This window comes from Schistocerca americana, chromosome 10 (assembly GCF_021461395.2).
Source record: "Schistocerca americana isolate TAMUIC-IGC-003095 chromosome 10, iqSchAmer2.1, whole genome shotgun sequence".
NCBI lineage: Eukaryota > Metazoa > Arthropoda > Insecta > Orthoptera > Acrididae > Schistocerca > Schistocerca americana.
Window position 1 is genome coordinate 79,103,653 of NC_060128.1, and position 19,299 is coordinate 79,122,951.

General features: G+C 39.5%; 1 protein-coding gene across 1 annotated transcript in view; it reads right to left on the bottom strand.

Moving 5' to 3' along the window:
- The window catches only part of LOC124552247 (vacuolar protein sorting-associated protein 13-like), a 494,948-nt gene that overhangs the window by 176,100 nt on the left and 299,549 nt on the right, over positions 1-19,299 (bottom strand). Inside the window, exons 38-41 of the mRNA XM_047126529.1 lie at positions 13,504-13,665; positions 10,392-10,549; positions 4,947-5,064; positions 2,808-3,032 (exon numbers count right to left, since the gene is read on the bottom strand). Of these exons, the coding sequence (XP_046982485.1) occupies positions 2,808-3,032; positions 4,947-5,064; positions 10,392-10,549; positions 13,504-13,665 (663 nt within the window). The remainder of the gene's footprint in view (positions 1-2,807; positions 3,033-4,946; positions 5,065-10,391; positions 10,550-13,503; positions 13,666-19,299) is intronic.

The following is a 19,299-nucleotide window of genomic DNA, read 5'->3' on the forward strand; positions in this document are numbered from 1 at the left end:
GGGTTCAGGAGGGTAATACGGAACACCGTGCTGGATCCCAATGGCCTCGTATCACTAGCAGTCGAGATAACAGGTATCTTATCCGCACGGCTGTAATGGATCGTGCAGCCACGTCTCGATCCCTGAGTCAACAGATGGGGACGTTTGCAAGATGACAACCATCTGGACGAACAGTTCCACGATGTTTGCAGCAGCATGGACTATCAGCTCTGAGACCGTGGCTGCGGTTACCCTTGACGCTGTATCACAGACAGGAGCGTCTGCGATGGTGTACTCAACGACGAAGCTGGGTGCACGAATGGCAAAACGTCATTTTTTCGGATGAATCCAGGGTCTGTTTACAACATCACGATGGTCGCATCCGTGTTTGGCGACATCGCGGTGAACGCACATTGGAAGCGTGTATTTGTCATCGCCATACTGGCGTATCACCCAGCATGATGGTATGGGGTGTCATTGGTTACACGTCTCTATCACCTCTTGTTTGCATTGACGGCACTTTGAACAGTGGACGTTACATTTCAGATGTGTTATCACCCGTGGCTCTATCCTTCATTCGATCCCTGCAAAACCCTACATTTCAGCAGGATAATGCACGACCGCATGTTGCAGGTCCTGTACGGGCTTTTGTGGATACAGAAAGTGTTCCACTGCTGCCCTGGCCAGCACATTCTCCAGATCTCTCACCAGTTGAAAATGCCTGGTCCATGGTGGCCGAGCAACTGGCTCGTCACAATACGCCAGTCAGTCACTACTCTTGATGAACTGTGGTATCGTGTTGAAGCTGCATGGGCAGCTGTACCTGTACATGCCATCCAAGCTCTGTTTGACTCAATGCCCAGGCATATCAAGGCCGTTATTACGGCCAGAAGTGATTGTTCTGGGTACTGATTTCTCAGGATCTATGCACCCAAATTGCGTGAAAATGTAATCACATGTCAGTTCTATATAATATATTTGTCCAATGAATACCTGTTTATCATCTGCACTACTTCTTGGTGTAGCAATTTTAATGGCCAGTAGTGTAGTATATGTTAAACATCATGTCTGATGCCTCAGACAACCAAAAATGGGAATGAACACATTCGAGACTAAAATAATAGTATAAATAAATAAGAGCAAATCTTGAGATACTAATATTAATGCAAGTAAACAAATTTTGTTACCTGGTAAGAGCAGAAACAGATCACAGAAATATATTGGACATTAAAGGAAGAACTGAAATGACCAAACAAGCCTTCAGAAATGAGAATAATTTATTATCAAACAACCAGCTAACATAGAAACAACAAAGAAATTCTGCAGGACACCATCTGTATTTGGAGCACTTTAAATTATGACTGTGAAGATGGAATCTGAGAGAAAAGGAAAACATTACAAGTAAATGATATGAGTATATAGAGAAGATCAACAAAAATCTCTCAGTCTGAAAGAAAATCCAATGAACGAATTATAAAATTGTTCATGAAGAATTACTTAGTTTCATATTCTATGAATCATTTGTAGAATTGAGTGTAATGATGTGGAATGGGTCACTTTACATTCAGATGTAAATATGGCAACAGGTCAAGCATTTGCAAGGAGTTTTTTTTTATATAGATGTAAATAAGTAATTCCTATGCGCAATGTTTTACATATAATGTAAACAGAAATTGTGCTATGGAATAACAATAGTTATCAAAGAGGAACTTTTTCAGTTTTCAAATTTAACACTCCTGTTTGTCAGATGTATTTTATCATTCGGTATGTGATGAAAAATTGTGGTTGGTACTATACCGCACCCCTTTCTTGGTTAAAAAGCCAACCTAGACTGTGGAATAATGAATGTAATTTTTCTTCTGTTATTATGTACATAACTGTTCGTTCTGCACTGAATGGAGTATTTCTAACAAAGTTCACGAGGCAGACAAAATACCTAATTTCTTGAACAAATATCAAGAAGATGATTGCTGGTGAGCACCACATAATATCCTTATGGCAGGTTTTTGAGCCATCAAAACTTTCTTTCCTAAAGATGAGAACATTGTTCAAAAGACATTACTGAATAAAAAAAAAAAATTTTTTTGTTCAAAAGACATTACTGAATAAAAAAAATAATTTTTTTTAACTTACTCTTATCTCTCCCCAAGATTTCTGATGATGCAAGCTGCAAATATGCCTTAACTGAATAGTTTTAAGAATTCAAACACATATTTTTTGCTGTTAAAGTTCTCATCAATATGAGCACCTGAACTTTTGAGGTTTCCATCCTAATTATTATATCCTCAGTGTGTGTTACTTTTATAATTGGTGTAATACCTCTAGACATGCAGAACTGAATTTTAAGATTATTATTCTGTTGCTTTACATAAGTTTGTGTTGATTAAAATACCTGTATCACCTAAGATGCAATTAGTTCTGCTTGTTGGATATTAGATGGAAGGTTACATATTATTGGACTTAAGACAGAACCATGTGGAATAATGTAAGTGTTTTCTCCCCAATCAGAAGAATGTCCCCTGCAAAAAGATAGTGATGATAACAAGATACACAGAAGAAAAACTAAATTAATTGGATCCGTTATTTGACGTAACAGCTTCATAAAAAAATCCAGGGACAATAACCAACAGGCAAGTCTTAGGGACCTGTATTGTAAAATGACATCAGTGGAATAAACCAGACAAATCACAATCAAATTGTAAGAACGGTGAGAGAGAACGACGGTTACATCGACAACACTTTGGCTTTAGCACCAGAAGATGAGGCTACAAATCAATCGCATCCACACTAATAGACAAAAGTTGCAATGTCGCAAGTCAGCCACTGACCCTGATGATGATGACGGAGCTGCCCGGCTCGGCAGTAGCCACCTGTGCACGGTGGCCCGGCTTGAGCCGCGTCTCCTTGGCAGTGCCCGCAAGGCAGCAGATGATGTCCACAGGGAGCAGGTTCTTGAGCATGACGGCCGGCCGCAGGTAGATGTTGTAGCAGGAGCTCGCCACCGTGTGCCGGCTCGTCTGCTCGAAGTACACCTGCTCCAGTTCTCCCACAATCTGTAAATTAGCACCAGTTCAAATTGTGGTGTGCTTTAGCGTGAGACACATCCCGTATATATGACCCAGGCAAGGAAGAAATTTAAAAACGGCAGTCCCTGCAAAGAACAAAGCTTAGCAGATACTTATCCTTGAAGGGTCATTTGACTTATTCCTATGAGAAAATTGAGAAACTCTTGAAATTACAGAAATTATTTTTGCACGTCATGTTGCACCGGTTGTATTCTGCGGATACTGCAGAGAGGGGTCTCTACAGATTTTACCCTCCATTACTCAATTAACTACTCCATGATGCCTTAGGATGTTTCCTACTAACCAGAACTATTTTTTCATCAAGTTGTTCCAAATTTTCTTTCTCCCCAATTCAGTACTGGTCCACTTCAATGGTGCTCTGATCTATTTCTTTCAAGGAGACCGCATGACAATCAGATTTTTGTATTTTTGATAGTTGTGGTACATGAAGTCCAGAACTCAAATATCAGTCAAAGCATTTTGACGAAACTCAAAAATTCCAGAAAAATCGACTTCAAACTATTCTGAGCACCTTCACTTTGGTGACACACAGCAGATTTTATCGGAACACCACACGGTTCCTTAGGTGGCCGAGGATTCCATTTCTGGCCAGTACAAATTTTAAACAACAGTGAATGTTCTGCAAACATTTCTGTGAAGCATAAAATATGTAAAAATGGAGGGAGGGGGAAGACAAAAATTTAAAAATGAGAGGGGGCAAAAATGAAAAATGGTCTGTAGTGCTTGAGATTGGTAATTTCTGGTTCGAGTCTCATTTCAGTACGTAATTTTTTGTATTTTCCATTCAGATCTAATATCCAGGTCATTTAGGTACAAAATTCATCAAATATATACTAATTAACATATATCTGATTGTCAGTTTTTATGAAAAATGCCTGTCTTCTTATTTCTAATTACATATCCCACACAAAATATAATTTCTTAATTACTGATCTTTTATGAAAAGACTGATAATAAATGTTCTTTCAATAAAAAAGACATTAAAAAATTAATTTTTTTCATGTTTATGTATTTTGCACTTCACAAAAATGCTCACAGAACATGCACCACTGTTTAAAACTTTGCATCAGCCAAGAATCAACCAAAATCATCCACGTTGCAGATGAGCATTTTGGCCAGTCAACAAACTGACCATGCGTTACTGAATACAGATACTTGGAAAATTTCGAAGTTGATTTTCTCAAGAATTTTTAGACCTACATCAAATTTTTTTGGAAAATTAATATCCGAGTTCTGAACTTCATGTACTATACACTGCGCATAAAAAATTGCTAAAATATGATTGCCATGCAGTCTCTTCATTATACAATAAGTGATGACTCAGATAAATAATTAACTATAAATGATTTTATGCGGTGTTTATGGCATTTTTTTTTTTTTTTTTTTGAAACATGATTTCAATTAAATTGTGCCTTGTCAGACAGAGAAGACAAAGTATGTTTCACTAACTGGAAAAAAAAAAAAAAAAACAAAAAACAATGAAATTAATTTAAGGACTGAAAATAAGAACCCACTGAACAGCAGAAGAGCTGAGTCATTGAAAGTTACTTAAAACTGGGAACTGTGCTAGCACATCCCTCTACACATAAGCATGCACACCTATACGGCTACAACCTGCCAACCAAATCAGCATATTTTGCACATACACAGACTAAAGCAACAAATGAAAATTTGTACCGAGTCCTGGATTCTGCCGAGGTGCTATTCCAAAACAGGCATATGTACACCATACATGTCTGAGACCTGAAAATGTCTCTGGAGCCATATAGTGTCATTTGAATCAGCATAGTTTATGTGCAATTTGATGACCCAGCACTTGCAGCATTTCTATTAATATTAATTAGAGGATTGTTTTTTACCTTCACTCCTTAAACAACAAACCTTCATAAAGAATGGGTCCTTATCCTTCTTGTCTTTTGGTTCACACTGGAGCATCTTGCTTTGTGTCAACATATTCTGCAGTTCCTTCCACACAAATGGTATTACTGAAACAGTGTACCTGTAATGATAATTATTATTATTATTACATTAAATTGCAGTGAAGCTTCCATGCTGCTGTGGCAATATACAGACTACAGTTATACATAAAATCACTGAATTTCCTCTAATCCTACAATACATCCAGTTTCACACTGAGGTGTCCCAGGCTGGGTGTTTAGGACTTCTCTTAGGGCTCTTCCACTCAGCTTTCCGAGTTCCACACTAACTTATTTAAGGTGACACTGACACTACTGTACTGCTCAAAATTTCCCTGCACAGATCTTACTGCCCTCCAGGTCTGTAATCACATTATGACTGGTTTGGGTCCAACACTACAGATTAGGCTTTACCAAGATACAGCCTGCCTCTTGCTTCACCTTTCTGAAAATTGTTCAAAATTCTCCTTACTCAGAAGAGGACCTTGTTTGCCTTGCAAACTATCCCTCTTACATGGAGACCCCAATCCAATCTGTGTGCAGATGTCACTCCTCCAGAAACCTATCTCCCCCTCCCCACCCACTTCCTTACATATACTCTAATGTTGCTAGGATTTACTGGAGCAGAAACTGACCAACTATTGCTAATGCTCATACTCCTTTCATTCGTGTTTAATCACTTTTCTATTGTTGCGAGGTCATTGTAGAGAGCCTCACAGTCTCTGAAATGCCCCATTTTGTAATATACTCATAAAATCAGTGGGTGTCAAATTTTCATCACACACAGCCTGCCCCAGACACAATGAGAATAAGCAGTACAGCACCACATGAACACAGGCTGATGTCCTTTTCAATCAAATTCAGTCGAGTGTGTGACTGAGTTGACATGAAAATAAAACCGGAAATGTTTCATCTACTGTTACAGGTAGACTCCAGTAGGATAGTTATATGTCTTGCTCAGCTGTTACGCACTGCAAGCATCTCAAAATCCCAATAGTACGGTATGGGCAAAGAGGAAGATTGAACGCTTGCTGTTTGGAGTGTATAATTTTACTTTTCATTTCTTATCACCAACTGTTGTTGTGAAAACTTCAGCCACAGTGTAGTGCTGCTCACACATTCAAGCAACACACTAAATTTCAGCTAAAATTAACAAATTGTCTTCCACATCCTGCACTTGTTGCAGTATAAGGAAAACGTTGTCAATGCATCTCCGTGTCAAGTTGAAGGCAGCCAACAGGAGGATAGTGTATGATAGCCAATGAACAGCTGTTAACTAGACACATTTTCATGCCGTTAACCTGTGCACCTTTTATGTTAAAATGTTATTAATGATTTAGTCTGAAATACAATCCTGACTGTAATGACTATGATACAAATTAATTACTCACACTGTGTGGCTTCCCCACTCTTTTTACTACTTACATGCATTTATTTCATTAATATGCACAGCATTTCTGCACTGTCCCAGTTTAATTACTATTATTGATTTTGTCTTGAACGCATAACTTACATTGTGGTGACAGACTGATTTGTAGTGTAACTTTATGTCTAGAGTAGGTTGGAAAGTGTCAGTTTAGTTGAGAGTTGGTGAAGTCATCAAATACAAAAGGAAATTTTGGTTGATAATACAGGGTGATGTGCAGAAATTTTCTGTTTACCCAAGTCTGGAATCTTGCAGTATGTTCACACATCAGCAACAGAAATGCTAAGTATGTCAAAAACAAATAATGAAAACTTGGTGCCAAATTAGACAAGCCTGCATGTTTAAATTTTTTCAGATGATTTCTCAAAAACAGATGTTCTAGAATTAATTAGCAATGCTGGTTCTGAGAATTGCTTTAATTTTGTTCTATCATGTCAGGAGTCATCACAAAATAAGATCTCATATTTTAAAGATTTAAGTAATTGAGTCACAGGTATTAACTTAACATTTCAGTCAGGATTTCTGTTTTCTAATTAATGTTTTATCTTTTGGCATATACTAAGAACACCACAAGTAGTTCTATTAGAAACATTTCATTTTTGAAGATTCCTTTCTTTTGTTTCCTTGCAGAACCTTTATCTTTACTGTCCCTCTTTAAAATCTGTCAATTGCTCATCAAACTTTTATTCCTTCTTCCCTGGTACCTCTTCCTCATCTCCTCACTGTTTTGCTGGATACTCCCTCCTCTGGCTTCACTACCGTGTCACAGACATTCAAGGAAGAATTCAATACGTGAGTGTACACCTCGATCATAACAACAAAGTGATTCACAGTTGAACATGTGAGGGGGCGATGATGTGGATTCAGTTTGTCTGTGCACACAATATGCCTGCCTCACTAACAGCTCGGCTCTTCTATTCCAGATACATTCAGTTGCTGCCCATTAAAACACAGGAAAGTGCTCAGCAGATTAGTAACAGTCTCAGCACTTTTCTGTGCACTCTTTTTAACTAATATAAAACATTCTGTCATGTAAAAGAAACACGCCACACACAGAAACAATAAAAACGAATCACTACTGTCAGGTACCACAAGATTTGTCTGCAACTGGAACCTGAAGTAGCAGAGCAATTTGACAACAGTGAACAGAACAGAAGGCATGAGCAAGATCATTCTCTGCTTCATCATTGCTGTGGTAACTGTCCTGTAAATAAATAGCTGTCAATCACTCCATTTTTCTGATGCAGCTATAGGCTATGGACTTTTACACTCATATTACAACTAAGCTCCCTGAAATTATTCCATAGGATGTTTCAGTAAGAGATGTGAAGGCAGTCCATGTATCTTTTTCTCTAAACTTAATGGTATTCTCAAATTTGTTATCTTTCAACAATTTGTGAATTAGAGGACAAACAAAAATTCCAGCATTCAATGTTTCTTGAAAGATTAAAGGAAATCTCAAAGGAAAGGTACTAAAAACATCATCCATCTTGTGGAAGAGCCCTTAAAAACTGTTACATGAAGTTGTGTTTGTAGTAACAGAAATAATATTTCTATGTGTTCCTATAAGTAGTTTATGCAAGATGTTTCTAGTTACACATACAAAAGTCTTCAATCTGACTGCATCTTTACAGTAAAAAGTTTTGCCTTTGGCCAGGTACCACACTCATATAAAAAGCAGAGCATTTTTGTGTACCCAGCTTGCTGTCCTAATATATTAGGAAAAAAAAAAAACTATACTTAATAGAATGAGACTGAGAACAGTTCTGAAATCAGCATGAATAAGTCCATCAAGCACATACATTTATTTTCAGTAATCTGGTATCATGCAGATGGGTGTTATTTATTGTGTGTTTCTGTGCTCCTGCAGACAAAGTGCTTTCTTTTTTCCAAAGATTCAATTTCACAGCGCATTGTCACGTAAAGAATCCACGATCCATTATTCTGCACTGTTATTTGTTTATTCACACAGGTCTGAAGTGCGTATAGGTATCTGTTATCAAGGTACAAAGTGCCAAGAATTCTGTGTCAGTGACGTTTGTTTTCAAGTAATTGAGGGATAGACATCGGATAATGGCTGGATATGATGTCCTTGTGACAAGATCTGTAGTTTCAATGATTAGTGATGAAATGTACTTTTATTAAGATGGATACTATGGAGAATTATGAGAATATTATACAAGTAAAGATTACAGCAACATTCATGTCTGCTGCACCAATATTAGAATGCATACACAAAATGGGTACTGCATATGGTGACAGAAGACTACAAACAGCAACGAGTTGATTCTTTCCATGAATTTCTTTGATGTTATGCAGACTAAAAGAACAACTTCCTGGACTCAATTCTCACAGGTGACATTTCTTTCTACAGTGAGACAAAACAACAGTCACGAGTGTGGTGGCATCCCTCTTTGCCCAAGCCTCAAAAATTCAAACAACCCGTCTGCCGGTAAAGTCATGGTAACTGTGTTTTGGGACCAGAAGGGAGTACTGTTGGTCGACTGACAGTTGGGACAACAATAAATGCTTACGAGCACTTTGAAACAATGGAAGAATCCAGAAGGGCAGTTTGGAACCAGAGAAGAGGAATGCTGATCAAGGCTGTAAGCTTTCTCCGTGACTCATGTGTCACCTGTTATGATGTACAGCAACTCATACAGGTATGTGTGGTATACAACAGTCGCAATGGATCTGTCACCCTTTCCACGAGCGTTACCTTTAACAAATCTTGTGAATATACGGTCACCTTTCTTGAGTATCCTTGCGGTCTGGCTACTCTGCCCCACAGATGTGCATGAACAACTTTTTTTTCTGCAGACTTTGTTTCCTTGAGGGTGGTAAGGAAAGAAAGTATTAACTATTCAGAGCTACTCAATGAATTTGACTTTTTCATTAAAACTATTCTGTGGTTTTAACATTATTATGGCTACGGCTCTGAGCACTATGCGACTTAACTTCTGAGATCATCAGTAGTCTAGAACTTAGAACTAATTAAACCTAACTAACCTAAGGACATCACACACATCCATCCCCCGAGGCAGGATTCGAACCTGCGACCGTAGCGGTCGCCTGGCTCCAGACTGTAGCACCTAGAACCGCACGGCCACTCCGGCTGGCCATTATTATGGAAAGGAAAGGAAAGTTGCTACTCACCATATAGCGGAGATGCTGAATTGCAGATAGGCACAACAAAAAGACTCACATTATAAGCTTTCAGCCCTCAAGGCTTTTGTTGAAAACAGATCACTCTCTCTCTCTCTCTCTCTCTCTCTCTCTCTCTCTCTCTCTCTCTCTCTCTCACACACACACACACACACACACACACACACACACACACACGTGTGAATTGTGTCTGCACAAACTACAAACAAACATGCACAGCGAATGGTTCCCAATTATGTACTACTTAGTAAGTTATTAAATGTCACAATCATCTTTAGTTGTCCTGAAAGCACATAGTGGAATAGAGTATTCCTAAGAATGCCACGTTACACTACATGGTCAAGTGTCAATCTCTTGAAAAACTTTGGTTGAAACCACATCATCCCTAAGATGGAAGAACACTTGTCTGGATGGCAGTTCTGCTCTGACAATGAGGTCAAAGGTACAGTCCAACGCTTCCTGAAGGACACAACATGAGACGGTATGACACTGGCATCATAAAACTGCCACAGCGCCTACAAAATTGCATCAACTGTAATGGAGATTACGTGGAAAAGTAAAGGATTCTTCAGCCTTTAAAATCAAGTAACTATGATAAAAAATAAACAGTTGTCGTACAGTTAAAAATGTAGGGGGCCTCAGTTTTGTTATCACCCTTCCACAAACATACTGAAACAGTTGTATCCAGACATAGGCATGTTTCCACGCTTACCATGTCACCACCTAATCGTGAAGATGTCCTCAGAGGTAACAAAGTTTCAGTTACTATTTTCACACTTCAATCGTGTGAGCTTAAGTATACACAGATGCCGCGCTCACCCCTTGACGCTGAAGAAGAGCTCGTTGGTGGGTGTGTAGATGGCGTAGAGTGGCAGGTTGAGGGGCCGCCCGGCCTGCACGGTGCCCACACGCTCCACCTCATTGCCCCGCCGCGTCATGTAGTACACGTCCACTGGCTCACTGAAGTGGTTGTACACCTGCAATAATTTTGCAGTGTAGTCTCTGTGGTTTCATATTCCTTTTCACTCAATTTCCGAAGGCCTCACAGAGAAAGAGAAAGAGAAAGAGAGAGAGAGAGAGAGAGAGAGACAGAGAGAGAGAGAGAGAGAGCCAAGGCTGGAGTGTAATCTTAGAATGAGTGCCATCAGATCAATACTGGAGCTGCTTCTGCTCATCAGCTTGCTCAGCATCCTTGTCTGGTAGACATCATCACTAGCACTGCGTTCACCAACTTCAGCGGGAGGGGACACACACACACACACACACACACACACACACACACACACACACACACACACACACACACATATTCCTTAGAATGCTGTCATGACTGTGTTGTTTACCAATAACATTGTAATGATGTCAGAGATGGCTAATGCCTTTAAAGGCCATTCTAGGGAACAGATAATGTCTAGGAAGCAGATTAGAGAACAGATATTTACAAATTTAAAATAAAAAATGTGAGGGAGGTTTCTGTAATAGTGTTGCCAGATTACGTCTCATGACGGTAAGTGATCAGGTATGTAATGAAGCACTAAAAGTAGTAGTTGAGTTCTACTAGTTTGGCAACAAAACAACTGACAATTGCTGAAAGAGAGATGAAATAAAAGTAGACGGCCAGTAGCAACGAAATGTTTTCTAATTTTATGTTAACATCAACTATAAATTTAAGTGTTAGGAAGTCTTCACTGAAACTCTCTCCAGTGTGGTCTTGTATGGAAATAAAAACTGGATTATAAATATTAAAGACAAGAAAAAAAACAAGCTTTTTAAAGGTTGTACCACAGAAGTACTCTGAAGATGAGGCAAGTTGATAGTGACTAATGCAGCAGTATGTAAACTGGGAAGAAAAGAGCTTTATGGTAGAACTTGGCTAAACGAGAGAGGTTGACAGGATACATCCCGAGATACCTAGGAATACACAGTTTGTAAATATAAGAAGCTGGCGGTGGAGGTGGGGTGTGAAAATAGTATAAGGAGACCAATTGATTAATACAATAAAGCAGGTTCAGTTCAATGTAGACTGCAGAAATTATTTGCACAGGACAGACAACAGTTGGCAGCTGCATCAAACTAATCCTGGGGCTGGATAGTGCAGCAACAACAACGACAAACACAACGTGCATGTATTTCTAGGATAAAAAGGGTGGATGATGTTATATGCATCCATACACCACATGTTAATCCACTACAAGTATGATTCAATAAGTACTCTTGTTAAAATCAATGATGCCTTTCTCCAATAACATAAATTAATGATAACTCCATTAAAAATGTGCTACTGTGTGGCAGAACAGTAACCATACTTGAAGCTCGATACCCAACTCAATACAGTGATGCGTACGATCATAGTATGTCTAAAATGCTACGCAGGTTTAGTGGCTCCAAACTCTTAACCATATGTCTGCACTTGAACTCAGAAGGCAGGAATTCCCAAATACACATAAGAAGATACTGGTCGACCCTGAGCTCCTCATTCATGGCAGTATCCAAAGTGCTACAACTAACATGGTAAAATTGAGCCACCCAGCAATAAAGACACTGCAGAACACCTTGATGAAGGATTTGAAACAAACCATAAATGGTAGCAAAACACATCCAGTAAGCACCATGTAAAGGCATTCCTCTAGCATTACTTTTTCTTAACAGAAGTAGTTGATACCAGAAATATATTCGAATTTTGAACAGGTTATTGTCATCTCAGCTGTCTTTCTGAAAAAAAAATTCATATGATTTTGTACATGATATGTTATATTTCAAGCTAAAATCTATAAAAAGAAATTACTTTATTTTCTTTGCTACAATCAATATGTACTACTCTGTATGCACAGTTAAAATTATTTTTTTAGAAACATTTGAAATTACGAAATATTTGACACACTTAAAATTTTTGTTATTAATTACACAATTTGGCACTGTTTACTATTTTTATTTCTGGATTCATTTATAAATAATAATACAAACTACTAGTAATTCATTTGCCAAGAAAGATTGTAAGCCCTTTGGAATACCGTTATTACCGCAGAGTGAAGTAGTGGTGGGTAAGCCTCTGATGCGGCCGGATGTGTTTTTGTATTGTGGAAGAACACTGTAATTTTGGCTTTGTTAATGTGAATATTTAAACGACACTGTTATATAGAAAATTGTAATGGAATAAATTATCATGAAAATAATAAAATTCTGTGGGCATTCTTCAAAGTTAACTACTCCAGTTGGAACCAGGAGAACCTAAAATATAAAAAATTTCAGCTTCAAGAGTCAGCCCCTAGGCATGAAGAACTGGAGCCAACAACAAGAAAAGAAGATAAGTAAAAAGCTTACTGTAAATCTTACTCCTCTTGTATTTTTGAAAAAAAGAGACTTTACCATCGACAATAGTAGTGGCATTGCCAAATTGTGGGAGGGGGAGATTACAACCAGCAAGAGCAAAAACCTAACCTCAATGTGCACTTTCAACTAACAAGCTTCAATTTGCTTTGGCATAAGTGGAAGGCATGAGACAAACTGTAGTATGTGAGAACTCCCCCCCCCCCCCCCCCCCCAGTGTAAAAACAGCCCAACCCCTGCTCTTGCAGAAAACTACCACAAAGCATCCAACATACTATGCAGGAGTGTCCTTTAACATCATATTGAGGCAATGAAAGTCATTTCCCGACACTGATCCTGGATGTTGTTGACGGGATTGACAAATTACATTTAACATTATAAACTATTGTACCATATATCTAAGATATTTTTACTCCACTTTTTATCTAATTTTTGTTAGTACCGTTGTTTTACACCCGTAAAATAATATCGTGTGTTCTGCTGCTGCAGCAGATGATTATGTGATGAGCAGGTAGAATAATTACTTCTTGTTGCATCAAACTGTATAGGAGAGCTCTAAAGTGGAGCTAAAAGCTGTTCCATTCTAGAGCAGTGGCTTACTGACCTGTATGATGCTCCTCAGTGTGACTATGGTGCTGCTGTCATCCACAGTCACCTCCGACACAATTCCCCACGGATCGTTGCTCTCCCCTCGATGATTTAACGGGAAGTACCTTTTGTCTGCACGTACGACGGGAAGTCTTAGAATGCAATCCCGGTCCAGGACCTGTAGCCACAAACATTAACTTACGTTAAAACTGGCCAACATTTCTTACCCCAGCTAAAACAATTATCTATTAGAATACTGTTGACAAAAACTCTTTCTAATAGCATTAGTAAGTGTGGTTTTGTCCAGAAGATGAGAAATGTGCCACTGTAGTACCAATAATATCCAGAGTTTTATAAAAGCAGCTATAGAATGGCATTAGCTTCCTGCTATTGTGGCTGTTGGGCTAGATTAACAGAAACATTTAAGCTGCAAGGCACAAAATTGTCATTTGGATTGAAGATATGCAACTGCAATCTGTGAGTGCTGTGACACTTTACTTACATACGTCGTGTTGTTACGTTATTTATTCACACTATGATTATTCAGAACTATAGCAAACTAAAGATTCACTTTGAAAATTTTAATAATACTCACTATGTAAATGATGTTTTTATATTACACTGATCATAAATTTTTGTATACACTTTTTTCAAGAGTAAAAACTTTTTCTGCAAATTCAGAGGCAATTTCTTTAATATTTTGCATTTAAAAATTTGTATTATTTAAAAATTTACTCTTCGTAAGAAATCTATCACACTTTTAAAAACATTATACTTCAACAAAATAATGTGAAATGACAATTATTGGTATTACGCATTTTGAAAATTGATGCAACTAATCATCATCAGTCAAACAATACGTTACTCGCCTGAGGATTTCTCACGTGATATAATCCAGTATGTTGTTCTCGATGGGCAGTGTTCGTCATCAGAGGCAAGGGTATTGTCAGAAGTGCCCCAGAGAACTATGATAGGACCACTTTTACTCTCTCTATACAGAGGGTGAGGCAATACTGACCTTACGACTTATCTTAGAAGAAAGATTAAGAAAAGGCAAACCTACGTTTCCAGCATTTGTAGACGTAGAGAAAGCTTTTGACAATGTTAACTGGAATACTCTCTTTCAAATTCTGAAGGTGGCAGGGGTAAAATACAGGGAGCGAAAGGCTATTTACAATTTGTACAGAAACCAGATGGCAGTTATAAGAGTCGAGGGGCATGAAAGGGAAGCAGTGGTTGGGAAATGAGTGAGACAGGGTTGTAGCCTTTCCCCGATGTTATTCAATCTGTATATTGAGCAAGCAGTAAAGAAAACAAAAGAAAAATTCGGAATAGGTATTAAAATTCATGGAGAAGATGTAAAAACTTTGAGGTTCGCCGATGACATTGTAATTCTGTCAGAGACAGCAAAGGACTTGGAAGAGCAGTTGAACGGAATGGACAGTGTCTTGAAAGGAGGGTATAAGATGAACACCAACAAAAGCAAAATGAGGATAATGGAATGTAGTCAAATTAAGTCGGGTGATGCTGAGGGAATTAGGTTAGGAAATGAGACACTTAAAGTGGTAAAGGAGTTTTGCTATTTAGGGAGTAAAATAACCAATGATGGTCTAAGTAGAGAGGATATAAAATGTAGACTGGCAATGGCAAGGAAAGCATTTCTGAAGAAGAGAAATTTGTTAACATCGAGTATAGATTTAAGTGTCAGGAAGTCGTTTCTGAAAGTATTTGTATGGAGTGTAGCCATGTATGGAAGTGAAACATGGACGATAACTAGTTTGGACAAGAAGAGAATAGAAGCTTTCGAAATGTGGTGCTACAGAAGAATGCTGAAGATAAGGTGGGTAGATCACGTAGCTAATGAGGAGGTATTGAATAGGATTGGTGAGAAGAGAAGTTTGTGGCACAACTTGACTAGAAGAAGGGATCGGTTGGTAGGACATGTTTTGAGGCATCGAGGGATCACAAATTTAGCATTGGAGGGCACCGTGGAGGGTAAAAATCGTAGAGGGAGACCAAGAGATGAATACACTAAGCAGATTCAGAAGGATGTAGGTTGCAGTAGGTACTGGGAGATGAAGAAGCTTGCACAGGATAGAGTAGCATGGAGAGCTGCATCAAACCAGTCTCAGGACTGAAGACCACAACAAAAACATACAGAGGGAGAAAAATTGTGTTGCAAAATTTTAACCCTGGATAGCTGATGCCAGTAAGAACCAAAATTACTAATGTTGTGTAGGTCGAAAACGCACAATTTTTAAACTAGGGAAACTTGGTGCCACAGGCTCTGATTGGCTGCAGGACTGCTCTGTTGCCAGATGCTCTGGACAACGCATGACCGTGAATGCTTTGCTTGTCAGAGATTGCAATGTATCCAATGCTGCCCGCACGCTTGGTGGTAGTGCGCCGGCCTTCCACTCTTTGGGCCTGGGGCAGAATATGCCAAGGTCCTGACACATCCACTATAGTTTCATGATAAGACGTACCGGGAACAAACACATCAACAGCTGTTAGTTCATGTACACAAAGTCTATTACATACTGTTTCAGCACCGAAAAAGGCCTTTTCTTTGTAGAGGACATTGTTTACTTAACCCTTTCGTGAGCCGTGGGAAACATGCTTCCCACTGCAATGAACTCGCTCCTAGTCACGTGGGATTCACAGTTCCCACCTCTGTACGGTGCTACCACCTAGTGAACAGTATAGGGAATTGCTTCCAATTGGAACTTCCCACCGTTTTTTGCTGTACCTTCCCGCAGAAGCTTGTATAGCTGAGTGTTGCTCTTTAGAGGAGCCTTTCAGTGCTTTTTGCGTGACACTTTGTGATTTTTTTTCCTCAAAGCTATACTATAAGGTAAATACTTTTGTATTACCCAAATTTATGAAGGAAAACATAAAATCAGAACGAGAAAAATTCCAGTTTGAAACAAAAGGAACCATTTCTGCAGTAAAATGGGTGGATAACCATCCAGTCACTTTCCTGTCCTCAGTACATGACCCATGAGAAACAGCAACAGTGAAAAGGAAAAACAAGAATGGTACTAGTACAGAGAATTCTTGTCCTGAAGTTGCAGTAGACTACAACAAAATAATGGGTGGTGTCGATAAGTTTGATCAATTACGAGAATGGTATGCTATTGGCAGACGTTCTGTAAAATGGTGGCACAGAATATTTTATTTCCTGCTGGTCGTTGCTGCAGTGAACAGTTTTATCCGGCGAAACATAGGTAAAAGAGAATGTGGACACATGATCAGCTCACATACGGTATCCATATAGCCAGACAATTGATCGCTGGCTTCTCATCCCAAAAAAGGTGTGGACAAAAACCTGTCTTCATGGCAAAAAGGGGTAACCTGAAGATTTTCATCATGTGGCTGTAGGGGAGCATCAACCCATTTTAGGAGAAACCTACTGGACGTGCCGTCATTGTAGTACCAATGCTGCAGAAAAGAGCACTCGCTGTGTTTGTACGTATTGTCAAATACCACTTTGCATAGACCCATGTTTCAGAAAATTTCTTGGCAAGTAATTGTGAACAATCATTGTAACAAGAGAAGTAAATTTATCAAATAAATATGACATATATTGAAAAAGTTGTTTTTGTCATTTAACTCCAAGGAAGGGCAGTGGGAAGAATACTTCCCACCTTGTTGTGTGACCTCACTTTCACAGTTGGGGCAAATTTGATATTCTGGATGATAAATATACCTATCTGTTAACTACTATCTGATCTCCATCCATTAAAAAAAATTCCTCAATAATTTTGCCCACGAAAGGGTTAAAGCAGGAGCTTGAACAGGCGACCCTCTGAGGCAACACAAGTTTGGTAACACTGAACGGTGTTATGCCAAACTCTTTCAAAGATTCCTGTCATTGCCCCGATGTGACTGGCGGCATTTTGAATGCGATCCATTAATTCCTTTTCGTTTCTAGGTGGTTCGCATCCGCGTGGGTGAACTAGAACCTTGAAGAATTCCGACAAGAAAAAGTTCTGTGGGGTGAGGTCTGGTGATTGTGGGGGCCATGTCCTATGATCACCTCTGTCGATTACCCGGCGATCGAAAAGTTCATTTACATATCTGCACACAGCACGGCTGTTACTTGTTGGTGCCCCATCGTGCTGCAACCACATGCGAAGCCGTACATCCAGGGGAACATCTTCCAGCAGGCCAGGTAGAGTTTCTTGCAAAAAGTGAAGGTAATTTGACCCAGTAAGATGAGGTGGTAGACGGATTGGCCGAATCAGATGGTCGCCCACAGTGCCTGCTCAAATGTTGAGTGAAAATTGTTCCTGGTGTCTGTGGACATATGTGAAATGAGAATTTTCTCTTGCACATCAACAAACATTTCAAGTTTTGTAAATGCCATCCCGATGGAAGGTGCACTTGTCGGTAAACAACACAATGGCAGGGAAGTCGGGATCTCGTGCAACCCGTTGCAGAAACCACCAGCAAAATCCTAGCCTGTATTCATAGTCTGCCACGGGATTTAGGTCTTGGACAGGGTGGAAACTAAATGGATGCTGGCTGTCATTCCTCAAAACCTCACAGACTAACCGATGCGTGACCTCCACGTCGTGTCCAACCGCCAGAGCACTTGTCATAGGTGCTTTCTCGAAGCACTCGAGAACAGTCTCTTCAAATGCAGCATTCAGTCACGTTTGAGGTCTTATAGCATCACCACAGTATCCCGCCAATGAGCCTGTTTTGCCAAGTCGCCGGTGAATTGCTGTAAACATTTGCAGGTGTGGGTGGCGTCTTGCCGGGTGCCGTTCCTCATACAACCGTCAAGCTTCATGCACCTTGCTGTCTGCTAGTCCATAAACAAAAACCGTATCTCATTTTTCTTCAAACAAATACTGTGCCGCCATGCTTACTGTATGACTAAATTGTGTGTGCTCTTCAAACCAAAGCTTACAAGTGAATGCCTCTGACACGAGGTGGAGACAAACAGCAAGACCTATTCGAGACGTATGCTTATCACGCTGGGGCAGTGAGGAGGCAACGGACGTTTGCATGTGTGAACCGACAACCGTAGCGCTGCCCGTCAACTGACAAACAGCAACAGGGCAACCCCACGGCCAATCACAGTGTGTGGCGCCAAGTTTTCGTAGTTTAAAAATTCTTCATTGTCGACCTACACAACATTAGTAATCATGGTTCCCGCTGGCATCAGCTATCCAGGGTTAAAATTTCATGACACAATTTTTCTCCATCCTGTATATACAAATGATATGACAGGCAGTGAGAGCAGTAATCTGCAGCTGTTTGCTGATGACACTAAGGTGTATGGCAAGGTTGGCAAAATGCCGTTGTTGAATGCAATGTGGCCCAAACAAAAATTCTATTTGGTTTGAAGGAGTGGCAGCTTGCTGTACATGTAGAATAATGTAAGTTAATGCAGATGAGTAAGAAAAACAAACTAATATGAATACAGCACTGGCAGTGTACCAATTGACATAGTCACATGAATTGAATATCTAAGCATAATGTTGCAAAGCAATATACAATGGAACAAGTATGAAAGGGTGGTGGTTGGGAAGGCAAATGGTTTACTTCAGTTTATTGGGAGAACTGTAGGAGAGTGTAGCTCACATATAAGAGAGACAGTGTAGAGAACACTAGTGTGACTCATTCTCGAGTACTGCTCGAGTTTATAGGACCACCACCATGTTAGATTCAAGGAAGACATCAAAGCAGTGCAGGTGCAAGCCACTACATTTGTTACCAGTAGGTTGGATCAAACACACGAGTATTACAGAGATGCTTTGTGAAATCAAATGAGAATCCCTGGAGGGAAGAGGACATTCTT